Source organism: Trachypithecus francoisi, unplaced genomic scaffold (genome assembly GCF_009764315.1).
Source record: "Trachypithecus francoisi isolate TF-2019V2 unplaced genomic scaffold, Tfra_2.0 Lachesis_group16, whole genome shotgun sequence".
NCBI classification, from domain to species: Eukaryota; Metazoa; Chordata; class Mammalia; order Primates; family Cercopithecidae; genus Trachypithecus; species Trachypithecus francoisi.
Window position 1 is genome coordinate 64,393,479 of NW_022681461.1, and position 27,765 is coordinate 64,421,243.

Consider the following 27,765-nt stretch of genomic DNA (forward strand, 5'->3'; position numbering starts at 1 on the left):
CTATTACAACTTTCTAGTGATAGACATTTCATTTGTCTCTAGTCTTTTGTTATTACAAACAGTGCTGCAGTATACATCTCTTCTTATAGAAATAGCTTTTAAAAAAAGTTAAGTAGACACCCCAATGGATGTTCAGCACCCAATGGACAGTCCCTCTTAATTATGCTGCAAGTGGTCACATAACTCTCCTAACTTTGAAAATTCTGGGACTTATTATAATAATTGACCATTTCTACTATTTTTTAATTGCATTACTTAGCATGTGACAGGCACTCTGCATCCACAAGAGTGTTTCTGTTCAAAGCTGCATCAAAGTGTAATGTCTTTCACATAGGAATGCAGCAATTAGGGACCTGCATTTAAGCTGGCTATTGTGCTACAAGTGCAAATAAAGGGAGGACATGGAATAGGGCTTAGTAGAGCCCTGAGGTCACATGTGGCCAGATTCAAGTCCCACCCAATTTTCACCTAAACAACTTTAGATCTGTATGACACTCATTTTTTTTTTATTCATAAAATGGGATAAATACAGCACTGACTTCATGGGGATGTGGTAAGGATTAAATAAGAAAATATGCAAGATTCTTAGGACAGTTCCTGGTACATAGTAAGTGTTGAATAAACATCAGCTATGCATAAAGATCTCCTTTCAGGTGACAATTGGATATAAGGAAGCTTACTAGCTAAGGTCTAAGTTCTAAGTTCATACCTGGGCAATTAATGATCATTGGTTCACAGTTTTCTCCTTTACTTGGCTCAGGCAAATTTCTTAATTTCAAAAATGTTAAAGTGTGACAACAAACCCTACTTATTAAATAGAAGCCTAGACCTCTAGGGTTGCAAAGGGATTTCAATATCACCCTATATTAGATTATCATGTAATAATCATTTCCCTCTCATTATATACCAGACATTTTGCACATATTATCCAATTTAATTTTCACAAAGACCCATATTTCAGAAAAGGCTGACAATCTGAGAAATCAAGTGACATGCACAACTGCATACCATTAGATTATAGAGCAGGAATTCGAAGCCAGGTCTTTCTGAAAATATGAGATGTACAAACTGTCACACACTTTTCCAGTGAAACCTCACTTGTTCATAGCAGAACCAGTTCATAAAAGGTCCTGAATGCTAAGAGAAAGATTGATTTAATGTGGGGGTGGGGGACTAAGGCAGGGCCACCTTATCCATTAGGCACAGCGCAGTATGTACAGTGCTTAGGGCCTCCAATACTTTTAGGGGCCAACAAAAATGAATATTTATTTATTTTAGAGACAGGGTCTCACCATGTTGCCCAGGCTGGAGTGCAGTGGCTCTTCACAGGTGTGATCCCATTACTGATCAGCACCGGAGTTTTGACCTGTTCCGTTTCCGATCTGGGCCGGTTCATCCCTCCTTAGGCAACCTGGGGGGTCCCTCCCTCCTGAACTTAAGTGCAGACACCCTATCTATTGACGCAGTGCACTACAGCCCATTACTTCTGGGCTCAAGCGATCCTCTCTTCTCAGCCTCCCCATTAGCTAGGATTACAGACGCAGACTGCTAGCCCTGGCTTACGTTTTTTTTTGGAGACGGAGTCTCGCTCTGTCGCCCAGGCTGGAGTGCAGTGGCGCGATCTTGGCTCACTGCAAGCTCCGCCTCCCGGGTTCACGCCATTCTCTTGCCTCAGCCTCCGCAGTACCTGAGACTACAGGCGCCTGCCACCACGCCTGGGTAATTTTTTTGTATTTTTAGTAGAGACGGGGTTTCACCGTGTTAGCCAGGATGGTCTTGATCTCCTGACCTCGTGATGCGCCCGTCTCGGCCTCCCAAAGTGTTGGGATTACAGGCGTGAGCCACCGCGCCCGGCCGGCTTACGTTCTTTTAAAGTCACAAGAAAAAAATGAACTTTTAGGTCAAAGAAGATATTTTGTTATATAATATTGGTACGTCCTCTTTATATCAATGCCGTTGTAAAATATAAGTTAAATACTTATACATATATTTAACTTATATGTGTGTGAAATATGTGTGTGTGTGTATACAAGCCATAAGGCAAAAGCGCTCAAGGCCCAAGGAAGTCAAAACGTGGCCCTGCACCCGAAAAGCACGAAACCTTCTGGGGCAGTGATAATGGCAAATCAAGTTGGAAGATGGCAGATGGTAGACAAATTGTGAAAAATATCACATTTCTTTCTCCCTGTCAAAGGCACCCCCAAAGTGAAGTCAAAATAGAGATGAAATGCAGGGTCACTTCCTAACTGCGTGATCTTGGACAAGCGAGTTGACCAACCCAAGCCTCAGTTTCGCCATGGATACAATGGAGATGCCTGCTTCCGAGGTTTGCTGGACAAGGACCTAGCCTAGCTTGTTCACCGCTATATACCATGCATATAGCAGTATATATAGTAAATGCCCCCATAAATACACGTTGAATGAATGCAGTAAATGCATGCTTAGCACGGTGGCCAGTATACGGTAAGCGTCCAATAAGTGGTAAATGTTGGTTTTAAAAATAGTTTAAAAGTCTCCAAGAGCGACAACCCTAGTTCCCCAAGACGCAGGCGCACCCCACCAGGTTCCACGCAGACCTGCGCAGTAGCTCCCCCAAGAGGCGAGGACACGCGACTGCGCTTGCGCATACGCGCTTTCCACCTTCCCTCCGGGCGTGAGCGCCGGTGGGGCGGGCCTCAGCGGCGGCGCGACAAGTCCAGAGGTGAGGGCTGAGGAAGGGGCGTGGCTAAAGGGTTGGCCTCGGCCACCCTCTTCCGGGCTCCGCCAGCTGCGCGCGCATCTTCTCCCCCTTCTTTTGTGGTCCGGCCCATTGCGAGGGTGACAGGAAACCCTGTGCAGGGAGCGCCGCCATCTTGGACCAGCCCGAGGAAGATCCTGAGGGAGCCACAGGAGCAATCACCGCTGCCACCGCTACTGCCGCTACTGCCGCCGGCGCGTGTGCACCTCTCGGCCTGCCCGCGTACTTGCCGGGGCCTCGGCCGACCGCCCCCGCCCCCTCTCCCACTGCGTCCGCACTCCTGTTCCTCGTCCTGACGCCCCTCTCCCGCCCGGAAAGCTGCCCAGCCACCAGCAACCCCCCAGGTAACCCGGGCCTTCCGCAGTGTCCGGCCGGCTGATGCCTCCTCGCGCCGGGCTCTTCAGAGGGGCGGGTGTGGCGACGGCGGAGACGGGGCTGCAGGCGGGCGGCGCCCCGGGTCCAGGCCCCGTCAGGCCGCGGCGATCCCGGGGGTCGGCGGTGAGCGCCGCGGCGCCGGCCTGACAGGACTCCCGGGCGGGGGCGGAGGTGTCCCCTGCGCGGCCCCGGCCTGAGCCTCCTGCCCACCCCACCCCCCTGGGCGCTCCGAGGCGTGCAGGGAAGGGTGTGTTCCGGCCTCGCCTTCCCCGCCTTCTCGGCGCGGCTGGGCAGGACCGCATCTCTCGCAGGCCCGCCTCTCCTCGCCGCTGTTCTCCGCGGCCGCAGCCCGCCCCCGCAGGGTGTACCCACGCGTGCCGCGCCGCCCTGCAGCCTGAGAGCCCCAGACGTGGCGTCCCGTCCCGTAGGCCGCGTCTGGCTCTGAGTACAAAGGCAGCTAGCTCTTCGCAGCCTCCTCGGCATCTCGGGGCAACTCCGGTGTCCTTGTCGATGTGGGGAGTCCGGCACTGCAGCCGGGCCAGGGACGGGGTCTGTGCGCCTGTGCTTGCGATGTCCTGGTTTTGGTGCGTTCCTATGAGACGCGTGGACAGCCTCTATGGCCCTGAAGCTACAGAGCATCTAGAAACAATGAAGAGAAAGTTGTGGCATTTCTAGAATCTAAGAGAAGACGACAGAACTGGAGTGTTTTAAGCGTTTTAACTGTGGGCCAGGTACATACTTAGGTGTCTTTGTACGTGTTTATCTTGTCCCGCGTAGCCCTCAGAGATAAGTTGTCTCCACTTTATAAGTGAGGAAACTGAGGCCTACAGTTGTGATGTGTGTCTGGCTGATGATGGTATATTACAAACTGGCTTCGGCTCACACTGTGGCTGGTGGTTTTTGTACTACACTCAAAAATTAGGCTACGGTTACAGGCATGACCATTTATAATGTAGTTACAACTTAATTCCTTTTTCACTGTGTTCGCATTGGATGACAGCTGATTACCCCTTTATGACCTAAAGTCCATAAAGTCAGCCACTACACTGGCAAATCCTCATGCTCACAAACCCCAAAGGAGAGATGCCAGGATTTCAATTTCGTGTATGAAGAAACGGGTTCCCAGAGGACAGGTGCCTTCCTAGTGACTCCACAGCAAGTGTCAGAGCCCAGATTTGAACTCTTGCAAAGTTTACTGCTCATTTCGTTACTATCCCAACTGCCTTTAAAAAATTCTTATATTTTTCTAAGGTAAATATTGTAGAGGAACCAGCTCTCTTTTATTTAGATTTGATTGTTGAGGATGAACTTGACCTTGCAGTAATCCAGCTCCTACCCCTTTATTCCCCACAAGCCTTTCCAAATTTTTTCTTCCAAGTTCTGTTTAGGCAGTTTTACTTGATCATGCCTAGAGGTATGTCGTGGTTAAGAGTTTTGGAATCATACTGTCAAGGGTTCCCCCCCCTCCATTACTGCCGCTTCCTAGTTAAGTGATCTTAAGCAAGTTACTTAACCTTTCAGACTCAGTGTCCTTATCTATAAAGGGGATAATTGAACCTGCATCTTAGAGTTGTTGCTAGGATTAAATGGGTTTTAAAGAAAGCCCTTAGCACGTTGCTTGGCATATAGTAAATCAGTGCCTGTAACAGTGCTAGGCACATAGTGGGTGTTTAATATCTTTTGAACGAATGAGAGAGGAGCATAGCTTTGGAGAGCTACATGTAGAGTTAAACCTGGACCTTAATTCTAGCTCTCCATTTAGTAGTACTATGACCACGGGTAGATCACTTTGGTTTCCTTATTTGTAAAATGAGTTTTTAGGATTAGAGTTTGTTTATAAAGTACCTGGCATGTGTTAGGCCCTCAATAAATGGCAGTTATTGTAAAGACGTAAAACCTTAGATTATAATAGCTATTTAAAAATTCCTTGAAATTAAAGCTACATTTTAAAAAGTTGTTGCTTTTTTGTATTACAGTTAAACTTTGTCATTGTTGCATACTTCAGCTTTGCAACAGAATTTGGAGTGTTCATTTTTATCAATGTCAAATATCTTTGCATAGTCACAGTAAGATACTGTGCTAGTGGAGAAAACTTGATTAAGGTAAATAAAATGTTAAAACTCGGGCTATTGAGAGATGTTTCATGTTTTTTTAAAAAAGGCTTGAAACATTTTTATGTGGTTAAAAATGCCAGGCATGGCTAAAGACAGCAGTTTACAAATAGAAGCATTAGAGGTACTGTACTTTTAAGAAGCTTCATCTAGACAATGTTAAATATATACAAAATAAAGTAGCATACTGAGCATTCATATACCTATCAGCCAGTGTCAACAGTGATCAGTCTTGCTTCATCTATATACACTTGCCTCCTCCCTGCCAGATTATTTTGAAGCAAATCTCAGACACAGTATCAGTAGTAAAATTTTCACTATTAATCCTTTTAACTTTAGCAATAAGTGCAGGGTTTTTTTTTGGCTTTTTGGGTGTTAAGTGCTTTCTTTCTGTGAACAGAGGTTCAGTATTAGAATACTTTATTTTCTGTATATAGAAGATCATCAAAATTACTTCTCTTGCCACATTAAGCAATCCAGCTTTTTAAAATCATTATTTATATAAAAGTGACATTAAGTATATTGTCCAAAGTTAGATTTGTGTTTTTTAAGTGGGTGGGCTCTTTGTACTACTGTTGAGGAAATTGACCACTCGTTTTTATTAGATTAGATTATTAGATTACAGAAGTTTTATCCACCTGACTGACAAATCAGGTAGTAGTAGTCCATTTTAGTGGGCCTTTAGAGCAAGTCAGAATGCTTCTGTTCTTGAGTTCCATGAAGGCAGAGACAGTGTTGTCTTTTTTGATCATTGCTATCTTGCCAAAGCCTGGCACAGTGCTTTGTGCTTAGTAGATACTTAACAGATACGTTCATGTTGGAATCACAGAAGCAGTCCATCTCAGCTCTGGTATTTTTAACAAAATGTCATGCATGTTAAACAAACAAACAAACAAAACTTATCAATGGAAATAAGGATAAGGATTAAATCACCTGGAATATTTAGTGGGTTGCTTTTCCCTTGTTATGTCTTGGATCAGCTATGTAAAAATTATACAGTAACATCGTCGGTTCTAAGGAGTAGAATAGCTATGTAACAGTTTCTAAAATCAGAGGAAACAGTAAGTAGTTAAACTGTTAAAAAAAAAAAAAAAAAACCCCAAAAATATTCCCTCTACTATTGAGTATTGGTTTTTTTTGTTTGGAGGCCAATCGTATTATTGGCTTCATAAGTTCCCCTTATTATCAGTAAATGTGGAAATAATGTTGGGAATGTTATGAGTGGGAGTTTTGTTTGTTTTTGTTTGGGTATTCTTTAACCTGTATTAAAATTACATAGAGAGTGCTTTTCACATATTTATTGGTAGAGAAAATTTTATTTTTAATTCATTGTAATAAGTCAGTGCAGGGATCTGTAAAGAAAAGTTAATACTTTCTCTCTTCCCTTTTTCTCCTGTCCGTGTATTTTTCACAATTTGATTTGTATTTCATATTATATGAATATAGGGTTGAATGTGTGTGTGTGTGTGTGTTTGAAAGTGGGGTATGCTATTGCATAAAACTCTGCAACATGTGTTTTTTCACTTAGCAAAATCATGGAGGTATTTCCAGGTTAATGCATATTGATCAAAATGGTTTCTAAACTAGATGGATATTATTTTGTAGTACAGATGTACTTTATTCAGTCATTTCCTTGCTGATAGATTATTTCCAGTTTTTTGCTGTAAAAATGGTACATTAAATGTGCTAATACCTGTAGCCTTATGGACTGAAGCTTTTGTATATGTAGGATACTTCTAAATGGATATCTGGGCCAAAGGATGATTTGGATTATTGTTAAGATTTTTAAATATACTGATTACTTTCCAAAATGTTGGCACATTTCCACAAGCAGTATGTTTGGTAGTGTATACCTTCACATCTGTGCCTACACGTTTCAAAACTAGTCGTTTATATGTCTGTGTAATCTTAGAAAGGTGTCGATTCAGTAAATAGAAACCATGCATTCTATTTTTGTCACAACAATAATTAGTGTTTAATATGTGTTCAGTAATCATTTAGATCTAAATGTACTGACATGAAAATGTGTCTGTGATTTTGTTGAGTGGTTGAGTGAAAAAAATATGCAGAATTTTACAAGATGGCATACCCCATTTTAAAATATATTTTTCACCTTAACAGTGGTGAAAATGGTGGTAAAAATGGTATGTTTTCACAGTGGTGAAACGGTATGTTTCCACAATGGCGAAAACTGGTAGTTGCATGTTCAGGAGATGAGGTTGAGAAATCCTTTATTAAAACAACATTAAGCGTACTAATATCTTTAAGGAGTCAGTTGAATACATGGCACAATTTTTAAGTGTTTACTATGCATTTAGTAAATATTTCTCTTGGCAGCAAGGGTAGTTTATAGCTAAATTTTACATGCACTAATATCCTTCCTCTTTCTCTGATTTTTATTTTATCAGTCTACCTGTCCATGCCTGAAATAAGCTAATAATAACTTAGGGAAAATCATGGTCTTTGGAATCAGGCCTGGGTTCAATTTCTAGGTCTACCATTTACAAACTTTATAACACTGGCCAAATGAGTGAATTTCTCCAAACCTCAGTTTCTTTAATTTTTTGCATAGACATAATGATAATGACTCTGCAGAGTTGTGAGAATTAAGTAAGAATTATATAAGACAGTATAGGAAAAAGTAGCATAGATCATTACATGGTTTACTGTCAAGTGTTCTCAAGAAACTTTTTGTAAGTAGGTGAATTATAGTATTATAAATTAGTATTACTAGTATTACCATTCATTTATATCTATAAATTCTGACTGCAGTGCATCTTCTGAATGTAATTCACGTATCTTATTCAGAATATTAAATTATAATTAAGCGAGTGAATACTGCAGAGCTATATTGTACATCTCATAACCATGTGGAGGAGGCACGACGGTGGAGAGTGCAGGATGGTGTGGTGATTAAGAGGGGATCTCTGCAGTCAAAACAGTCCTAGGTTCAGTACAGACTTGGCTGTGTGACCTGGACATGTTACCTGCAGAGTCTGTTTCCTCATCTGTAAAATGAGGATAATAATTAACTATGTTACAGGATAGTAGTAAGGATTAAATGAAATTGTATGTAAAGTATTTAGCACATTGCCTGTCATATGTCAAGTACCCGATAAATAGTAACTAACAATTGTATTTATTAGTTTGCAAATTGTTGATTATGTATTAAATGCCTGTTGTGTAAATATGTAGTACTTTTTTCCTTTAAAGGCAATAAAGATCTTTTATTTACATATGAACTTGACTCAAATACTTTTTGTAAAATGTGGAATAAAGTGAATTTTAATTGTCCCGGTAGTTGTATACAAGTTATAGAATATTACCAAGATTAAAAAAAAAGATTATGGGGATTGTAATGTTAAGTGGGCTCATGTTTTCAGAGTTTGAACTAGATCAGCCTTTCATGTACTTTTTTTTGACTTAAGAGTTCTCTAAGTAAAGCAAAAGCACTGTTAAATAATAGAGGAAGAACTTTTTTCCTGTCCAAAGTTAGGTAAAAATGTATTCCTCACCTTAACAATGGTATGTTTCATGTTCAAGAAATGAGACTGAGAAATCTTTTGTTAAAGCAACATTAAGCATATTTAGTATTTGAATATAATTCGACTGCAAATACTTTTGACTGAAATGTGTTAATATCAGTTAACAATGGGAATATATGTAAACCTAGACAGTATCTTTTTTTTTTTTTTTTTTTTTTGAGACAGAGTCTCGCTGTGTTGCCTGGGCTGGAGTGCAGTGGCCGGATCTCAGCTCACTGCAAGCTCCGCCTCCCGAGTTTACGCCATTCTCCTGCCTCAGCCTCCCAAGTAGCTGGGACTACAGGCGCCCGCCACCTCGCCCGGCTAGATTTTTGTATTTTTAGTAGAGATGGGGTTTCACCGTGTTAGCCAGGATGGTCTCGATCTCCTGACCTCGTGATCCGCCCGTCTCGGCCTCCCAAAGTGCTGGGATTACAGGCTTGAGCCACCGTGCCCGGCCGACAGTATCTTCTTAGAATAAGAAAGGGAAGACCTGTTGTGAGTGTTGATGGCTACAGTGTTAGATGTTTTCTGCCTTTGTTTACTGAAATTAGTAAGTTTGAGTAGTTTTCCTTTAATTCTGCTTGTATGGTTTTTATTTGTAATTTTTAAAGAAACAAGCAAGAAAAATGTGTGGTGAGGTGAGACAGAGCCCTGGTATTCAATCTGAAATAGTGATCATTTCTTTTATTTGGAAATAGTTTCCACTATATGAATGTTTGTAATTTTAAGATACATTTTCAAAATTAGTTATCTCACATTTAATGAATGTGTGATAATTAGCAAGTACACAAATTAGTACAACTAAAATTGGGCCATAATTTTATGATTAGTCTTTAAAGCATTTGAAGTAGAAATTTGGGATTGTTAGAAGTCATAGCTTTAACATAAAATAGAAGGAGCAAAGTATGTACAGCTACAACCTTTAGTTCAAAGAGGGAAAGAAATTAGGAAAAATCAAGGAGAAGAGCACATGAGAGACAATAATTTGAAGGTGACTAAGTGATTACTTTTACCCAGGTTTGAAAGGGGAAAGAATTTAGAAGAATTAAAAATTGATTAGAAAGAAAGAGTCTGGGAAGAATTCAGGTTAAGAAGTTAATAATCTTTAAATATTTTTAATGTAAGAGATTATTTTTCCCCTTATGTTTGGCATCTAATTGAGAGATCAGGTAAATAATCCAGGCCAATTTTAGTCTCAGGACCAAGTTCATTCTTAAAAGTTTTGAGTCCCTAGTGCCTGGAAAAGGGAATAAAGTTGTTGTAATGTTCAGAATCAGAGTTAATCTAACTAGAAAAACTCTCTCTGCTGAAAGAACTGGTTATGGGAGTTTTCTGTGATGCAGGAGACTGATTATAAATGTGTTAGAATATGCCAAACTGGAATGGGTAGCAGGGCTTCTACCTTCACTAAATGTAATACAGACAGCTAAGTGAGAAGACTGTAGTGTGTGGAAGTGATTAATACTTTACTGTAATTAACAACTTCTTTCCTTATAATAATACACTTGTTTTAAATATATATTCTTTCTACAGGTTAAATGTTATTAATTATATAGAACTTTTGCTTGCAATATTGTACATAGTAAGATGATAATTTCAGTAAATAAAATTTTCCAGTCATATAAAATGTCTGGCTTGTGTAATGTGACATTGACAGAAACACTAAAAGCCAGGCTTAAAAATACTGTAAGTCAGACTTTTTAAAATGGGGTGAAATCTTTATTTGTATAAATAATTTTTGTCTTAAGCTGAAAGCTGGTTTGAGAATAAACTTTATTGAAAGTTATTCCCAGTTTTATAATTCACCCCCTTGTTTCTCTCTAGAACCTAGCACAATGTCTTACACATTCAGAGCATTCATTTAAATAAATTGGAAAGTTTTTTGTTTTCTTTTCAAGTAGGAGAGAAATTAGAATTCTTTAGGTTAAGTCTATTTGAGGGCAAGAAATGGGCTGTGATCTTTTGAAATATCTTCTAATACACAAGCTTTCAAATTTCGCAACCTTAAGTACAATTTTATGACATTATTTCTCTCAGTCCCTAGAATAGTAGATGGGAAGCACTTACTATGTTGTTAATCTGGCCGGGTGCAGTGGCTCATGCCTGTAATCCTAGCACTTTGGGAGACTGAGATGGGAGGATCGCTTAAGGCCAGGAGTTCAAGACCCAAGACCAGCCTGGTCAACATAGTGAGATGCTGTGTCTTCAAAAAGTGTGTGTGTGTGTGTGTGTGTGTGTGTGAGATAATCTGCAAGTCCTGTATTAGGTTGAGCCATATGAAAATGCCAATAAAATTGACTTGAAAAATCTAGGAAGAACAGTTTCATGTGATTCAGTCTAGTTCCAACATTGATTTGGAAATCATACCATTGCTCTTTGGATGCTCTGCTGTTGATTCAAAGTAGAGTAAAAAGTTGTTTTGTGTTTATAAATTAAGTGGTTCCTTTGTATACCATTCTGTTTAAAATCAGAGTTCTGAACAAGTAGATCATTAGTAACTTACTTGATCAGTTAACAGGGAAGGGGACTTTAAAGGGAGCAGAGGCTATTTATAGTGATGTTTAACTTAAATTTATAAAGATTTTTTTGTTTGAAAGTTTTCAGAGTAATACTTCTTACTGGATATTTTCTTCTTTTTTTAATTATACTTTAAGTTCTAGTGGATATTTTCTTAAATGAAATATTGGTATAACTGGTTTCTCATATTTCTGTGGATAGCACATGAGAATGTGTAAGCATCATTCATCCAAGAGAATTTGTGTATTTGATCAATTTGTGAAATGCAATTTTATTCTGACTTACTGTAACTGACATTTGTTTGTATTCAGTGTCCTTTTCTACCTTTAAAGGATAGCAGTGATCTGTTTGAATTACTTGTATATGCTTTCCTTCTGAAGTAACAGAGATTTCTTTGTTTTTAGTGCCACCATGGCAACTGCACCATACAACTACTCTTACATCTTTAAATATATTATTATTGGTAAGTTTATTTAACTTACACTCTTGTTCCCAAAAGGTTAACTTACAAAATATTTATATGCTAATACTTAAACAATACCGCTTCAGGAGTGACTGATTTTCTTACTGTAAAACTAAAGCTCCTTTTATGAGATTCATTTTTTGCATTAGCAGTGCAGCTTTTGCATTGTGGCCCTGGATATTTCTGTGGTACAGTGCTGGTGGGTACCTTGTGAAGTGATGTTCGTTGTTCTTGAGGGCTGCTTGAAAGCTTGTTGATGCTAGGAAGTATCAGTGTTTCAAGGAGTGCAGAAACATTCCTAAAATACTGTGAAAGCGCTCAGATCCCCCTGGGTTTCCATTATAAGGAAAAAGTGATAGAGAATATTGTTTGATTCCAAATCAATTGTGTAATATACATAAAAAACTTTTTTCTTAATTGGTGTTTTTTTCTTAAGTTTCAGGAAGGTTTTGCTCAAATTAAGTCTTTAATGCTGTTTATCCAAACATAAAACTACATTTGAAAGTACAAGTTTTTCAATGAATTGTTCACATTAGAACAGTTTGCTTTCATGTTGAACTTAATGTGTCCTATAATGTTTCCTTCATCAACGGTTAACATCGCTATAGTACAGTCAGAGATGACATCTTTTCTCCTGGGGTTTTCATGTAATGCAAATTCTTTTCTTTCATAGAATAATACAAGAAGTATAAGACAGGGACCTAGTGAATCAAGCTTCTAGAACTCAGTTTGTTATTTCTGCTTGTTACATGCTACCCCATTTGTCACTTTTTGAAATCTTTTGCTTCTATGCTTGAGTTAAAGGAAACAACAACAACAACAACAAAACCATAAAATTTTGAAACAGCTCAAAGTTAAAAAATTCCGTTAAAAAATAAGCACTTCCCAGCTGGTGGCTATTTATTAACAGTAATAATTTACAGCCAAATTCTGTCAGTGCTAAAGATTGGGAATAATATTCCATTTGTGTCTCACAGTGAAAACTTTCGAATCATTGTAAAGTAGGAAAATAAAAATTTGTGAAGTGTCCCAGAAACTTGTAATATGTTATATGGTAAGGAATATAGCAGTCGTTGCATAAAATTGAGAAATGTAATTGCCACCTGAAACTTCTTTTTTTTAAACAGGGGACATGGGAGTAGGAAAATCTTGCTTGCTTCATCAATTTACAGAAAAAAAATGTAAGTTTAATACATGAGGTAAACAATAATAGTTTTCTTTTTTGTCATGTTTCTACTTTTTAAAAAGTGTCATTTTCAGTGTACTTCATGCATTTAAATATAACCTTTCACTATATTTGTACTTTTTTTAAATGGGTACAGATAAAATGAAATATACCAGCATATTTTAGTGTTGATTTTTATACACATTATATATATATATATATATATATATAATCTGATTCACTTGTTTTGATTTCTTGATGTTAAAATAATTTTTAAAAAATACATACAGTAATGTCAAACAATCTTTTTATTCTCTGACTTTCTGTTAAGGAATTGATTATCTTATGAGGAGAAATTTGCTGCTTGTATCATTCGTTAAATAACAGATTTGGAATACTTAAAATGGAATTCTTTCTACGCTTTTTTGGGTGATAGAAGAGACCAATTTGTTGTAACTGATATGCTAAATATAGTTGAAAGTGTTTCTGTATAGTTGAAATTATTTCTTTGACATTTTTGTGCTGCTTACTACAGAAGTTTGATGTAACATTTTATGAAGTGCCCAGCAGTCTGTGTCCTTATACTGGAGAATGGTGGGTTTAGGTTTTAAGTGGCCTCATTATAAGGAAAGGACTAATAAATTTGTTCATTGGCTTAGACATATATAACTTATCATTGTATAATAAGAAGTATATATTAGCCAGGTGTGGTGGCTCATGCCTGTAATCCCAGTAGTGCTTTGGGAGACTTATGTGGGAGGCTTGCTTGAGCCCAGAAGTTCAAGGTTACAGTGAGCTGTGCTTGTGCTACTGCGCTCCAACATGAGTGACAGAGCAAGACCCTGTCTCTAAAATATATGTGCATATATATATATATAACACATGCTGATTTTCTTTGAGACACTGATATTTTCTGGGATAAGAATCTGTTTGACTAACAACTCCTAGGGTCCCAAGACCATTGATTGATCTGTTATAGATAATGATTGTAAGAAGGCTAAATGGTATAATGTTGATACTGTGAAGAATTAATTAAAATCCTTACTTTTACTTAACAGATTATTTTAGTCGAGGGGTCAGCAAACTGGCCAGTGGGGCAAATCCAGTCACTGCCTGTTTTTGTGAATAAAATTTATTGGAATACAACCATGCCTGTTTTACATATTGTCTCTGGCTGCTTTTATGTCTCGGTGGCAGAATTGAGTAGTTTATGACAAAGACCTTTTGACCTGCAAAACTTAAAATATTTTCTGCTTGGTCCTTTCTAGAAGTTTGCTGACCCCGATTCTAGTACAGTCACATTTCCCTGACTTCTTACTTCTGGAGATTTGTTAATTTTTTTTCTAGTGGTAGCTTTAGTCTATTTATAGCCTGTAAGTATTGGTAAGCCATTTATTTAGTGGATTTTCCCCCCAGGCTTAATTTGAAGTTTTCTGAAAATTGGGCTATTACTTTTTTTCCTCCTTAACAGTTATGGCTGATTGTCCTCACACAATTGGTGTTGAATTTGGTACAAGAATAATCGAAGTTAGTGGCCAAAAAATAAAACTGCAGATTTGGGATACGGCAGGACAGGAGCGATTTAGGGCTGTTACACGGAGCTACTACAGAGGAGCTGCAGGAGCTCTTATGGTCTATGATATCACTAGGTAAGAGATAATTTTTTCGACCTTCATACGGGGAAAATAAATCTACTTTGGGCATTTAAAAAAAAATTGACTTAGGCATTTTTTAAAATTTGTAATTGTATGACTGTAATTGAACTTACTTGTTTCTTATGGTTTCTTAAGTTGCCATGTAAAACTTGATATAACACATTGATATTTTCTGAAAGTTTTTATGACTGAAGAAAAATTTAGGGAGATATCAGGTGAAGCTAATAGAAGAATACAGTTCTGAAAAGCAACTTCAGTTGAATGATTTGAGGATAAATAATATTTTATATAAAATGTTGTTTTAAGTAGAAAGCAAACAACTCACTCTTGGGACTTACTCTATTTAGTCTCTAGTGTTAAAGTTTACACCTCTCAAAACAAGGCCAAGCAAAGAGTTTTACTAATCCAGCATGGGGGATTATAAAAAAATATATGCTTGCGTCTGAAGGTGTTTATTTATTTACTTACTTTTTTTTTCTCTTAAAATGGATAGAAATGACTTCAAATACTACATGCAGTAGGTTTAAATTTATTTCAACATGACTGTTTCTGGAATTCCAAAGCACTTGATGTAAAGTGATAAAACTACTGTACGTAAAGGTTTGACTTTGGAGAACATGGAAAACTGTGCCACTTGATTAGACCCTGCACTGTTTGTCTACTGTAAGTTAGAAAATGAACTAGATCACCTTTCATGTTGATGTAAAGCGCCAGTCAATAGCAATGTGACTCTGTTTCTTGGGGGTAAAGATGCGTGAGTGGGACCAAGTGATAATTAGATTTTAAAGCATATTTCCTTTTGGAAAATGCTTTATACAGTTTCCTCTTGATGTGTCATAATGCTCATTAGCATATTAAGACTCCGGAAAGTTCTGCAGTAAGAAATTCTTTGCTGTATGACTTTATTTAATTTGGTGTTTCTTAAGCTTATTTTATTGAGGAGCACACTTTGGGAAATGCTGCCTTAGAATAAAGATATTGACTAATTATAATTATAGTGCCTAAAGTTTCAGTAAATTCCAGAATTAGGTGGCCTCAGAGCAAAACAGAGGGAAATAAGCCTTAATGCTCTTCATTATAGCCAGGCAATCAGTGATATGATCAAGAGTATTATGGGAAGGCTATTAATAAACCTGGCCGCCTACACAGAACTGTCTGCTTTTATGAGGAGTGCATTTCTGAAGACTTCACATAATTAAAAACTCAATAAAATTTAAATATGATGATGTGTGCTAAGAATATTGTTTTTGCTTTTAAGCATATCTTTTAAGCATAGTTAATACTTTTGGTAAAATCTGTGTCTATTCAAGTCATCAAAAAAAGTACTTCAACTGGGAACAGCCAGAATGTGCATCAGCCGATGAATGGATAAACACTATGTGGTAGATCCATACAATGAAATGTTACTCAGCTATGAGGAAGAAGGAAGGACTGATACATGCCACAACATAGATGAAACTTGAAAACATCATGCTAAGTGGAAGAAACCAGACACTAAGAGACACATATTGTATGATTTCATTTGTGAAATATCCAGAATTTATATTCTGGTAAATTTATAGAGAAAGAAAGTGGATTGCCAGAGGATGGGGAGTGAGTGACTTCTAAATGGGTTCCGAGTTTCTCTTTGGGGTGATGAAAATGTTCTAGAATTAGATAGTGGTGATCAGTGCACAACTTTGTAACTACCCTTAAAACAACTAAATTACATACTTTAAAAGGATAAGCTTTATGATGTGTTCATTATATTGTAATAAAAACTGTTACTGGAAAAGAGTACCCCAGGCTTTAGTCAGGTGCTAAAGTGATACTTCATAGTGACTTCGATGTTGCAGTCATGACGGTGAATTTTTTTCTATTATTCTTTGACATTTTACAAACGTAAAAGTTCCTTTTTATTTTTGTCATTAACTCTCGTTGTTATAGGGTACTTTTCTAAATTGACAGCGTAGCCTATTGTGACAGTTGTTTTGCCATAACTTTTTTTTTTTTTTTTTTTTGAGACGGAGTCTCGCTCTGTCGCCCAGGCTGGAGTGCAGTGGCCGGATCTCAGCTCACTGTGAGCTCCACCTCCCGGGTTTACGCCATTCTCCTGCCTCAGCCTCCCGAGTAGCTGGGACTACAGGTGCCCGCCACCTCGCCCACCTAGTTTTTGTATTTTTTAGTAGAGACGGGGTTTCACCGTGTTCGCCAGGATGGTCTCGATCTCCTGACCTCGTGATCCGCCCGTCTCGGCCTCCTAAAGTGCTGGGATTACAGGCTTGAGCCACTGTGCCTGGCCTGCCATAACATTTTGACATATCTAGCATGTTAGCACTTTTTTAGCACTTGTACCACCAATTAATATTTGAATAATATTTATGGATTTAAAATTATAATGATAGTGAATTTTAAATTAATAACAATTACCAGAATCATTGGCAGAAGTTATGGTACATGTAAGTAATATGGTTTATATGATCTTGGTACTAGGCTTTTCTGTGTACTTCACTCTCCCTGCCAGCTTTGAAATTTTAAAATTCATCAAAATCAGTAGAAATGTTCGGACTTGTTTAAGGTTTATGCATGAAGTAGTAAAACGTACCTGTTGTGTAAAGTCAAGGTATGCCAGTAATACAAATATCAAACACAGATAAGGCTTGTGCTTTTTAAAAATGACATTTTATCATTGTTTACTTAGAAAATTCTAAAACATTGGGGGGAAAGGAGCTATTTTGATATATATGACTTTTTTGACATCTAAGTGGTAATTCATGAGTAATATGATTAGCACAATAAAAATATGAGTAAGGAGTTCTCAGTTCTCATTGGGAAAGAACTATATACTTTGAATAACAAATTATCTGTGAAAACTGGCAGCTAGAGATCATGGAATATGTTCACAGGACTAAACTAGAAACACTTGAAGGACATGTGATATTTGTAAAAGAGTTCTAGGCCTGGTTTTGACACCAGTTAAGTCTTTATCGGCTTCCGTTTCCTCACATGTTAAACGAGTAAGATAGACTTATATTCTGTGAGTCTATAAGTCAGAAACTTTTTTAACCTCAAAAATTTTATTATCTTTGACCCCTTTGGTAGGTTCTACTGTGTATAATATTACAAATATTTGGGTTTGTTTACCATCTTAGAGCTTACTTGGCTAGTGCAAATGAACCTATGAGTTTTTAAACTCTTGCTTGGAGAAAGTAGAAAAATAGGACAGTTAAAGAATTCCAGAATGATTTGGCTGCCTGGTAAGAGTACAAAGTTAGGATGAACTTTTTCACTGATACCTGGGGACCTGAATTCTTGTCAATGTATAAATGTCTTCAAAGTCAATTTTATGCTATTATGGTTAGCTTGCTCTTTAAATTATTAAGGAAAGGTGAATTGTATGCCAGCTTATAATAGTGTGACTTGGTTTTTAATGAAATTAAAATTTAAAGACAAGCAAAAATGTCTTCCATTAAATGTGTCATGGTTAGGCATTTTGATACAACTTTGTCTCTGCTGTGATTGAAAATCTGTATGATTTCAAAGTAATTTTGAGTTTTGACTCCACATTGGCATTTCCATCAGTTTACTGTGTTGTTCCTTGCTTGCTTATTGGTCTGTTTACAGTATGCGTTTAGGACTAAATAATTGACTCCTGACCTGTAATTATCAAAGTTGTTGGATATTGAGTTATTTATTTAAAAATAATAGGTTTGGCTAGATTTTTGAAAAGTATGCTGTTGTATTTCACAACTACTGGTCTGAGTAACTGGTCAAAGCAAAATTATTTTAGGATATATTGATTAAAGTATGTATTTTAAATATTTGTTGAATTTTTCTCCTGTAATTATATGGCAGTCACAAATTTAAACTTTTATTTTTGCAGAAGAAGTACATATAACCACTTAAGCAGCTGGTTGACAGATGCAAGGAATCTCACCAATCCAAATACTGTAAGTTAAATGGCATCTTAATACACAGAAAATGTAAGAACTAAGCTAACCCAAAAAGGGAAGCCATTTACTAGTGAGATTTTTGTCTTCAATTAGTTGAAGAAAATGTAACAGTTATTTTTCAGTTCTAATTAAACCTGGTTTTGCATTTTATTATACCTAGGTTTTTTGTTCATGTTTGTCGTTACAATTATGAATGTAGTGGTGATCTCATGTGAAGACTGAAATCTGAAATTATGATGTTAAAAGGGATCTGCATTAATTTCATAAAACTTCAGCATTGGAGGAAGCTGGGCAAAATGTAGAAGAGATCTTTCCTTACGACTTCTTACAACTGCATGTGAATCTGCGTTACCTCAATAAAAATTTCAACTAGAGGAGGAGAATTAAGAATGAAAATTTCAGTCAAAAATAAAAAGGATTCTATATATGTTAAAACATTAGCTTCTTAACCAGACTGAGATTATATTTATTGAGATTTTAAAGGCCAGTCACCATGCTAGACTCTGCAGTATACAAAGATAAACATGGATCCTCGGTCCCGAAGAGCTTATAGTCTAGCAGGGAGAGAACTAGCAGGTATGCAGGTAACTGTGCTGCAAAGTAGATTGAAGTATGAATTAGAAATAGAGGGACTAGCACAGTGCTGGGGAGCCTAGGATGATCAGTGCTGTCTGGAGAGAAAGCAGCTTTACAGAGGAATGGTGTTTGAGCTGGTCCTTGAGGGGTGAGTAAAGTTTCAGTAGATATTGTTGAGGGTATGCCAGGAACAATGTGAGGAAAGACGCACTGAGCTGTGACTGAGTTTCTCAGGAACAAGGCTTGTGTCTCTCTTGGCTTTCCCCAACACTTGGTAGAGAGGCCTGCTTCAAGAACTATGTCATCAGTAGTCAGATTAGCTTTTATCAGGAAACGGTGGTTTAATCATACTGAGAGTCAGTTAACATTGTTCGCCTATCATGCTAGGGACTGTGCCTGAAACTTTCATTTCCATTATCACATTAAACCCAAGGTTTACATACACACCTATAGAAGGGTGTTCATAGCAGCTTTATTGCAGTAGCCCGAAACTGGAAACCTAGGTGTTTCCCAACCTGGTCATTGACAGGTGAATGGTTAAACAGTTCAGAACATCTCTATAGTGGAATACTACTAAGCTGTACATAGGAATGAATTCTTTATATATGCAGCAATTGAGCTGGGTCTCAAGGGCATCATGCCCAGTAAAAAAGCCAGTCTCAGAAGTTTATATACTGTATAATTTCATTTAGAAAACATTCTCAAAATGACAAAATTGTAGAGATGGAGAATAGATTAGTGATTGCCAGGGGTTAGCAAAGGGAGTGGAGGGTGGTAGTGGTGTGATGACATAGAGGGCAGCACAGAAGCAGTTTCTTTGTAGTGATGGAACAGTTCTGTATCCTGACAGTGATGATGGAGATCTGTACCTGAGATAAAATTATATAGAACTACCTGTGTACGAATGCACATGTGCCTGAGAATGTGTAAAAACTGAAATCTGAATAAGGGCTGGGGATTGTACCGATGTCAGTTTCCTGGTTTTGAGAGTGTATTATAGTTACATAATATCCTACCATTAGGGAAGTTTGGTGAAGGGCACACAGGACCTCACTGTTATTTTTTGTAAGCCTCTGTGAGTCTATAGCTATTTCAAGTAAAATATTAAAAACAAAACTCATTGTAGAAGGCCCATGGAGGAGTATAATAAAATTAACCTTCTCGCCCTGTGTCTTTCCTGCCTCATTTATGTGCTTTGAAATAGAACCAGATCAGGAGAAAAAAAATTTCTTGAGTTTTTCTTAAGTGCTCCATTTTCTATAAAATTGCCCTTGATTTCTGTGTAGAAGTTGTGTTCTCTACCATTTTGTTGTGGGCATGTTTTGTATCTCTGTAATTAGCATGCCACTTTACGTCTTCCCTTTCAGGGAGATGAGAAGCCTTATTTGGAGATTCAGAGAGAATCAGGAGCGGGGCAGTATTTCTTGTTTTGAGTACCTATCTTATAATGAGTACCCTGTGCTCATCATTGTGGCTTTACCGGACTTGATTTTTTATAAATTGATTTACTTTTTAAGTATCATTATTTTAGTATTTTAAAAGACTAATGGATAGTGTATGACAGTTTCCTCCCCATCACAGTGGGCACTTTGTCCACACTGTTTAAAGAATGCTCACTTTTGTTGTATACTTAACTGTCCTTGCATAAGGTTTACATTCAGATCAAAATGATGATTTGGTTTATGGACACATATTTTTGAAAGTGGAAGAGCCAGGAGCTATAATTTCACATAAAAAAAATTAATGGCTGAAGTGCCTTTTAGTTGAAACCATCCATTCCTAAAGTGTTCATATCTCAATTACTATATCTGTTTGGAAGGGGGAAGAAGGGAGGGATTTTACCAACTGGTGTCAAATAAGCTCATAAATGTACAAAGACAGTTTATCCATAACCTGCCCTCGCCACCCCAGATAAAGGCCAAAGCCCTTTGCTATTCTCCAAGGGTACGTATTTTCTTCTTACAACTTTGCAGAGCTGCCTTTAACTTTGGCTTAACTTCATATGAGTGGTTCCAAGGTGGATATAGGTAGGTGGGTGCTATTTTTGCCTTGGATTTGAACTTACTGCATACATGCCCCAAACCCCTACCCTCAGCTCACCCTTGTGTATACACATAGACGTCTCTTATCAGTTACTGTTAACTATAAACTCAGTCCTATCTAGGGATAATGTGGGGTAGGATAGTATTTGTCTCAAGATCACAGTTTGGGTTTCTACCTGAGATCTAATGTCCTCCTACCACTGACTCACTGAGTGACCTTCAGCAAGTCCTTTTGCCTTGAGCTTTAATTTCCTTACTGGTAGCCTAAAGGATTGTACCTAGTGGCTTTCAAACTTTTTGAGGATCTCAGAACTGTTTGAAAATCTGATGGAAGCCATGAACCTGCTCCTCTAGGACATGCCCACAATTACAGTATTTACAGTATTTTGGGGTAATTGCAGATCCCTTGGAGCTTGTCCATGAACCCTTAGTAATCTTACTCAGATATATCATAATCTTTGGACTAGACCAGGTGTCACCAAAGTATGTATGGCCTATGGGCCACATTCAGCCCACAGCCTGTTTCTGACTGGCTTGTGAACTAAAGATGGTTTTTAGGTTTTTAAAGTGTTGTTAAAAACAACAACAAAAAAATAACCCAGCAAAGAACATGTAACAGAGACCATATGAGGCTCACAAACCTGAAGAATACACTATTTATTCTTTACAGAAAGTTTGTACTCAACCCCTGGCCTAGATCATTGCTAAGGTCCTTTGTAGTAATGACTTCATGAATCTGTAGCCCTGTCTAGTGGGTAATTGCTAGTACTTGGTTTTCTTTTTAGGCCCAGTTACTTTTTCTATCAAGATTTTTGGATTTCAGAATTTGCATGGTTGGTTTAAATTACTGCTTTTGTTATAAGGTGTCTTTTCTTTTGATCACAAATTAGGTAATAATTCTCATAGGAAATAAAGCGGATTTGGAGGCACAGAGAGATGTTACATATGAAGAAGCCAAACAGTTTGCTGAAGAAAACGGTGGGTTTCTTTAAGACTTAATGGTCACAGTTGGGAGAATTATTAAGGAAAGGTGGGATTTTGATACTGCAGATTGACAGTTTTTTTTGTTGTTTTTTTAATGCAGACTCAGAAATCTCAAGAATGAGGAAGTAACAAAATGTGTTTCTATTTCTGTGAGATTTATGTTGCAGCAGTACAGTTATTTAGTGACAAATATAAAGATGCTCTCCACCTCAAACTTACATACTTTTTCATAAAATACTATGGGAAGAGTACTAAAAACTGATAGGAAACTTTGTCAGATGTTACTAAAGAAATGCACTTGTGGGCCAAGCATGGTGGCTCACTCCTGTAATCCCAGCACTTTGGGAGGCCGAGGCAGGTGGATCATGAGGTCAGGAGATTGAGACCATGCTGGCTAACACAGTGGAACTCCATCTCTGCTAAAAGTACAAAAAGAATTAGCCGGGCGTGGTGGCGGGCACCTGTAGTCCCAGCTACTTGGGAGGCTGAGGCAGGAGAATGGGGTGAACCCAGGAGGCGGAGCTTGCAGTGAGCTGAGATCGCACCACTGCACTCCAGGATGGGCGACAGAGCAAGACTCCGTCTCATAAAAAAAGGAAATGCACTTGTGAGTTAGTTTGAAGTGTCCTAATTATAGTCTGAATTTTATTTTTAGGCTTATTGTTCCTTGAAGCGAGTGCAAAAACGTAAGTATGACCAAAATATAGATATTTCAATTATATTCAAGTTTCTCAAAGTAGAACCATATATATGAAAAGTATATAATGTATATACACATATAAAGTACTATATATAAATGTGTAATGCTTACTGCAGGAAGAACAGCAAACATCTCTCTGCTTCCTTTTTTACATTTCAAAATAATATGAATTTTTGTTACCTAAAAGATTGTACCTTGATTATGCCTGTTGGTAACCCAGGTTAATAAAATGGAACTTTGTTTACATTTCAGAAGTATTTGACTTTTCACAAATGACAGTGTTTGACTTTTCACAAGTGAGGTTGAGTTTGGCATCTCAGACATAAGCTTGGTCAATTTAATTTTCTGATCACGTTAAAAAGCATGATTTAAGGGGTAGTGTCTACTCAGAAGAGTAGTGAACATTTTCTAATTGTTCTTCCATGTCTGCTTTGAACTGTGTGGCCCTCCCATCATTGTTCTTTATTTATTAGGTTAAAAATTTCTTGTGGTGAGAGGCTAACCTGTTTTTGTTTAGTCTCAGCTGTGCTGTTAGTCCAAAGAAAACTGAATGGAGGTGTTAACGTGGCTAAGCATGATTATGTCACCATCACCCGATTAAAAACAGCTCAGTTCATGCTTGGCTGAGCAGACCATATTATTCTTGGACTTCTGATTTCAGCATGTTTGGAGAAATTTCATTTCTGTTTGGAGTATCCTCTCTGTTATCACAGAAATGACCTATCTCAGTTGTCATGGTGTGTATTAACATACAGTATTTTAATGATTGCATATAACACATGTAGTTGTCCAAATACGATTTGTGGAAAGGGCTTTCGGTACATGTATGTATGTATGCTTTCCACAGAAAATAGTTTTCCGGCTGGGCGTGGTGGCTAACACCTGTAATCCCAGCACTTTGGGAAGCCAAGGCAGGCAGATCACGAGGTCAGGCGATCGAGACCATCCTGGCCAACATGGTGAAACATTGTCTCTACTAAAAATACAAAAATTAGCTGGGCGTGGTGGTGCGCGCCTGTAGTCCCAGCTACTCGGGAGGGTGAAGCAGGAGAATCACTTGAACCTGGCAGGCAGAGGTTGCAGTGAGCTGAAATCACACCACTGCACTCCAGTCTGGTGACACAGACTCTGTCTCAAAAAAAAAAAAAAGAAAATAGTTTTCCATGTTCTCTTAGCTCAGTGTTCTGGTAATCTCTTATTAGATGACAATGGTTAAGTTGAAGACATCATGGCAGTTAACTAAAGATTAACAAAAGGTCAGTATATAATGTCTTGTCTTTTGTAGAAAACTGTGGTTCTCCAATAAAGTTATCAATTGCCTCTTAGGGGAGAGAATGTAGAAGATGCCTTCCTTGAGGCTGCCAAGAAAATATATCAGAACATTCAAGATGGAAGCTTGGATCTGAATGCTGCTGAGTCTGGTGTACAACACAAACCTTCAGCCCCGCAGGGAGGCCGGCTAACCAGTGAACCCCAACCCCAGAGAGAAGGCTGTGGCTGCTAGTGACCTCTTTGCCGTGGCCCCTCATTTGACCTTTCACCTCTGTCTGTTGAAAGCAGTACTTTTTACTGCCTCATTGTCTTCTGTACATCTTACTGGGTTTAATTAAAAAAAAAGAAAAAACAAAAATCTGTTGTAAAAACAGTTTAACACAATACTAAACTGCTAAACAACTAGATGTAATCAGGTTATCAAAAGCAAGTAGAGTAATAAATCTCGCCTGCATGGTAAATCTAGACTTTTTTTCCCCCTTGTCCTCGTGATAAGTATGTCACCAATATATGATTTAAACTGAGCACTGATGCTGGACTTCATGATTTTTACCCTCCCTCTTTGGCAAGGCTTTGTCTCACTGTACGGTTTAATTTGATGATATCATAAGCCTTTCTACCCATCCTTAACTGTTCAAGTATGTCTGTTGTAACCAATAAGTTTATTGCTGTGAAATGACTTCTGATGGTAGAGAAGGGGGTTCTATAACTGCTTTTGTTTTGTTTTGGATAAATTTCCTGTTGTGTGGGTGGCATTTTTCTTGACGAGGTTTGCTTCTGTCTTAGCCTCGCACAGGGAAAATATCCATTTATCTTCTCTCTCGTGCTTAATAGCTTTATCTTTTTTTATACCATTTTATCCTTTTCTCTTTAACAGAAAGTAAATATGTATAAAATTTGAAGGAATCGAACTAACAATACATTCTGTGTATATTATTTTAATGAAGAAAATAAATTGATTACTGGCATTGGAACAGTATAAAATACCAGTTTGTACAGTATGACCTATATGTGACCATGTTACTCCCTTCCATTTCACACAAAGAAATAGACACACTGCAGTTCACAAGTAGTACTGGCTCCACCCCTTGGTGCTGGCAGTGTTTGGGGACATTATGCTGGAAAAAAGCTCCTAGCATCAGAGGATTAACACTAGCAGATTCTGTTCCATCTTTGCACTGTTGCTTACCTGCTGATTTTCTTAACTGTTCTTGTGCAATCGACAATGTGCTAACCTGCTTTTCTCTTTTTGTAAACGTTTTTGCATTACAGGCTGCATTCTTGCCTTACTGTATAGGAAAAGAAAAAAGGCTGGGTTTATTATTGCACATTTTAAGCTTTTATACCTTTATCTTCTTGGAATGGTCAGATTCTGAACTGGACAGTCAGAACCACAGGTCTGCTGTTAAGGGATTTTAAATTGTGCATTTTTAACACTACAGTGAAGTAAGATATCCCTGTGTTCATAGTATGAGGGGCTGTTTTATGTCATGTTGGCATAAATTGTTTCATAAAAGGGAAAGTGTTTCTAAAGGTGTTTCAGTGCTTGTGCTGATACAAAGTAAGTTATTACTTTGCACTAGGTGGTTTGGCCACTGAATTAATACTGTATAGCAAGATAAACAATCTTATTTCTTTGTACAACAAACATGTTTAAGTTCTTCATTTCTGTTGATTTTTCTTACTGTGTTTATGATTCAGTGGCTGGGAATTGAGAGTTTATTTGAAGTAGAATAAGTAACACCTCAGCACACTATAGAAAATGCACTCAGCTCAACTGCTGTGTTTAAAATACACATTTTAAATCCCCCTTTACAGACACTAACATAAAAGTACATCTTTTTGGGTTGTAAACATGTGGTAGTACCAGAGTATTGTATAGTCAATGTTAAATAAAAGCCAAAACTGGAATGTGCAGAAAATAGGCTTTGGTTAATTTGTGGATTCATTTTTATTTTTGTCTTTGTTTAACTTTTTAAAAAATAAGATTTCTGGAGTAGATTGGTATGTTCTGTTAAAGACTTACAGTGATCCATTTTGCTTACACTGTTGCATCACAAGGGATTCACCCAGGGACCATGACCTGCTGGTGTGTGTGTATATTTACAAAAACAAAACAAACAAACCACCCATTGGGATATAAGGTGGCAATCACAAACGAAAGACTGCGGCTTGTTGAGGTGCAATACCCTGACTCCCAAAGTTAGTTACAGTGGGTTTTATTGTTTTTGTGACCGAAGGATTTATTCAGACTGCTGTACTCTTCATTTGATGTAACAAAATGCTATTAATCTAAATATTTGTAAATAAAGTACCTGTATCTAGATTAAATTAAAATTGGTTGCATTATTTTCTGAACTCTCTAATAGGGTTTCTTTTCTTCAGGTGAACAATTTGATGTGTCATCAGTTTTTATTGCAGCACTGTCCGTATTCATTGTATAAAGAGAGGTCTACATATGTAGCATATAAAACCACATCACTAAGTAATAGAGCCACAGTTTTATTCTTGTGTTTGCATCACCCTTGAAATGTTTTCAGTCAACCATTTTCAGTGTAAGATCAGCACATTTGCTGGCTGATGCTGTTCTCCTTTGACTGTACTGGGAGCCAGATTCTATCATACGCATGTGTAATCCCGTGTAATAAACTTGGGTGCTCACAAATAGAGCAGACTGTCATATTGTAACGTGTGTGTCAGACACTGGGCAGTACACTTTGGAAAGAATGTGAAATCCTTTTAATTTTTAATCCATAGCTTACTGCTTGCGCAGTCACCTGCTTCTCGAGGTTACCCATTGCCCTTTGGACCTGTGAGGAGGCCCTCAGATTAGTAATTGGTGCTTAGTACTATTTACGCTTAAATAGATGTTTCAGTACAATGTTCAAGTCTTTTTTTTATGGATAATAAAGTGTTTGTTTGATGGAGTAATTTTTTTTTTTTTTTTTTTTTTGGGTTGGTGGTGTACACGTAATAGAGGTAGTACAATTTCTTTGGAAAGATGTCTTTTGAAGCCAGATGTTAATGTTCATACATTACCTCCCTTCTCAAATTCCATAAGACAGTAGTTTTGGGGAACTTTTTTGCCCAGGTGTCTGCTGTTTTAAGTGTGATTTTAAAAACGAGTGGTTCAGTTCATTCCCTTAAACAGAAGAAAAGACCAAATAATTACTTTCCATTCCTCTTCATGTAGGAGTATAGGGTTCATGTGGCATTTTAGAGAAAAGAAGAAAATTTATCCTCATTCAACATAGGCCCAGAAAATTGTGTCCCAGAAGGATGTCAATAATTGTGACTAGGCCAGGCCTTTTAGCATTTTGCTAAGACTTGAAACAAAAAATGTAAATACAAAAGAAATCGTTTTGTTTTGGAAGTAGATGCCTTCTAGAACTTACTGTGTATTAATAAATTGTCACTTTCATTGTCTTTATTGTAACTCCATTGATGCCGTATCTTAACAGTCCACTTCTAGCCAAATAACTGTTTTGGAATAAAAACCTTGGTGGTGAGGGATTACTGCACTGTGCTGTTCTGTATTATAGTAACATGGTAATATGCCTGTTGTGACTCAAAAGCTGTCTAGTGATCTAGAAAAGAGTTCCCGAGAATATTTTAAAACTTACTACATATTTCCCCCTTGGGAATAATTATGCCAGACTGTGAGAGTAGTTGCTATTCTAGTTTTTAAAGAAATGTATACATCATGGAG

The 27,765-nt window shown here is 37.8% G+C and overlaps 1 protein-coding gene across 1 annotated transcript; it reads left to right on the forward strand.

The window, feature by feature from the left end:
- The first annotated feature begins 2,832 nt into the window (after window positions 1-2,832).
- On the forward strand, window positions 2,833-27,482 carry RAB14 (RAB14, member RAS oncogene family). The gene is made up of 8 exons (XM_033237617.1): window positions 2,833-3,081; window positions 11,672-11,730; window positions 12,858-12,911; window positions 14,367-14,544; window positions 18,413-18,479; window positions 21,991-22,078; window positions 22,740-22,770; window positions 24,111-27,482. Exons 2-8 carry the CDS (start codon window positions 11,679-11,681, stop codon window positions 24,286-24,288), a joined length of 648 nt encoding a protein of 215 aa, XP_033093508.1. The 5' UTR covers window positions 2,833-3,081; window positions 11,672-11,678; the 3' UTR covers window positions 24,289-27,482.
- Window positions 27,483-27,765: the final 283 nt, after the last annotated feature.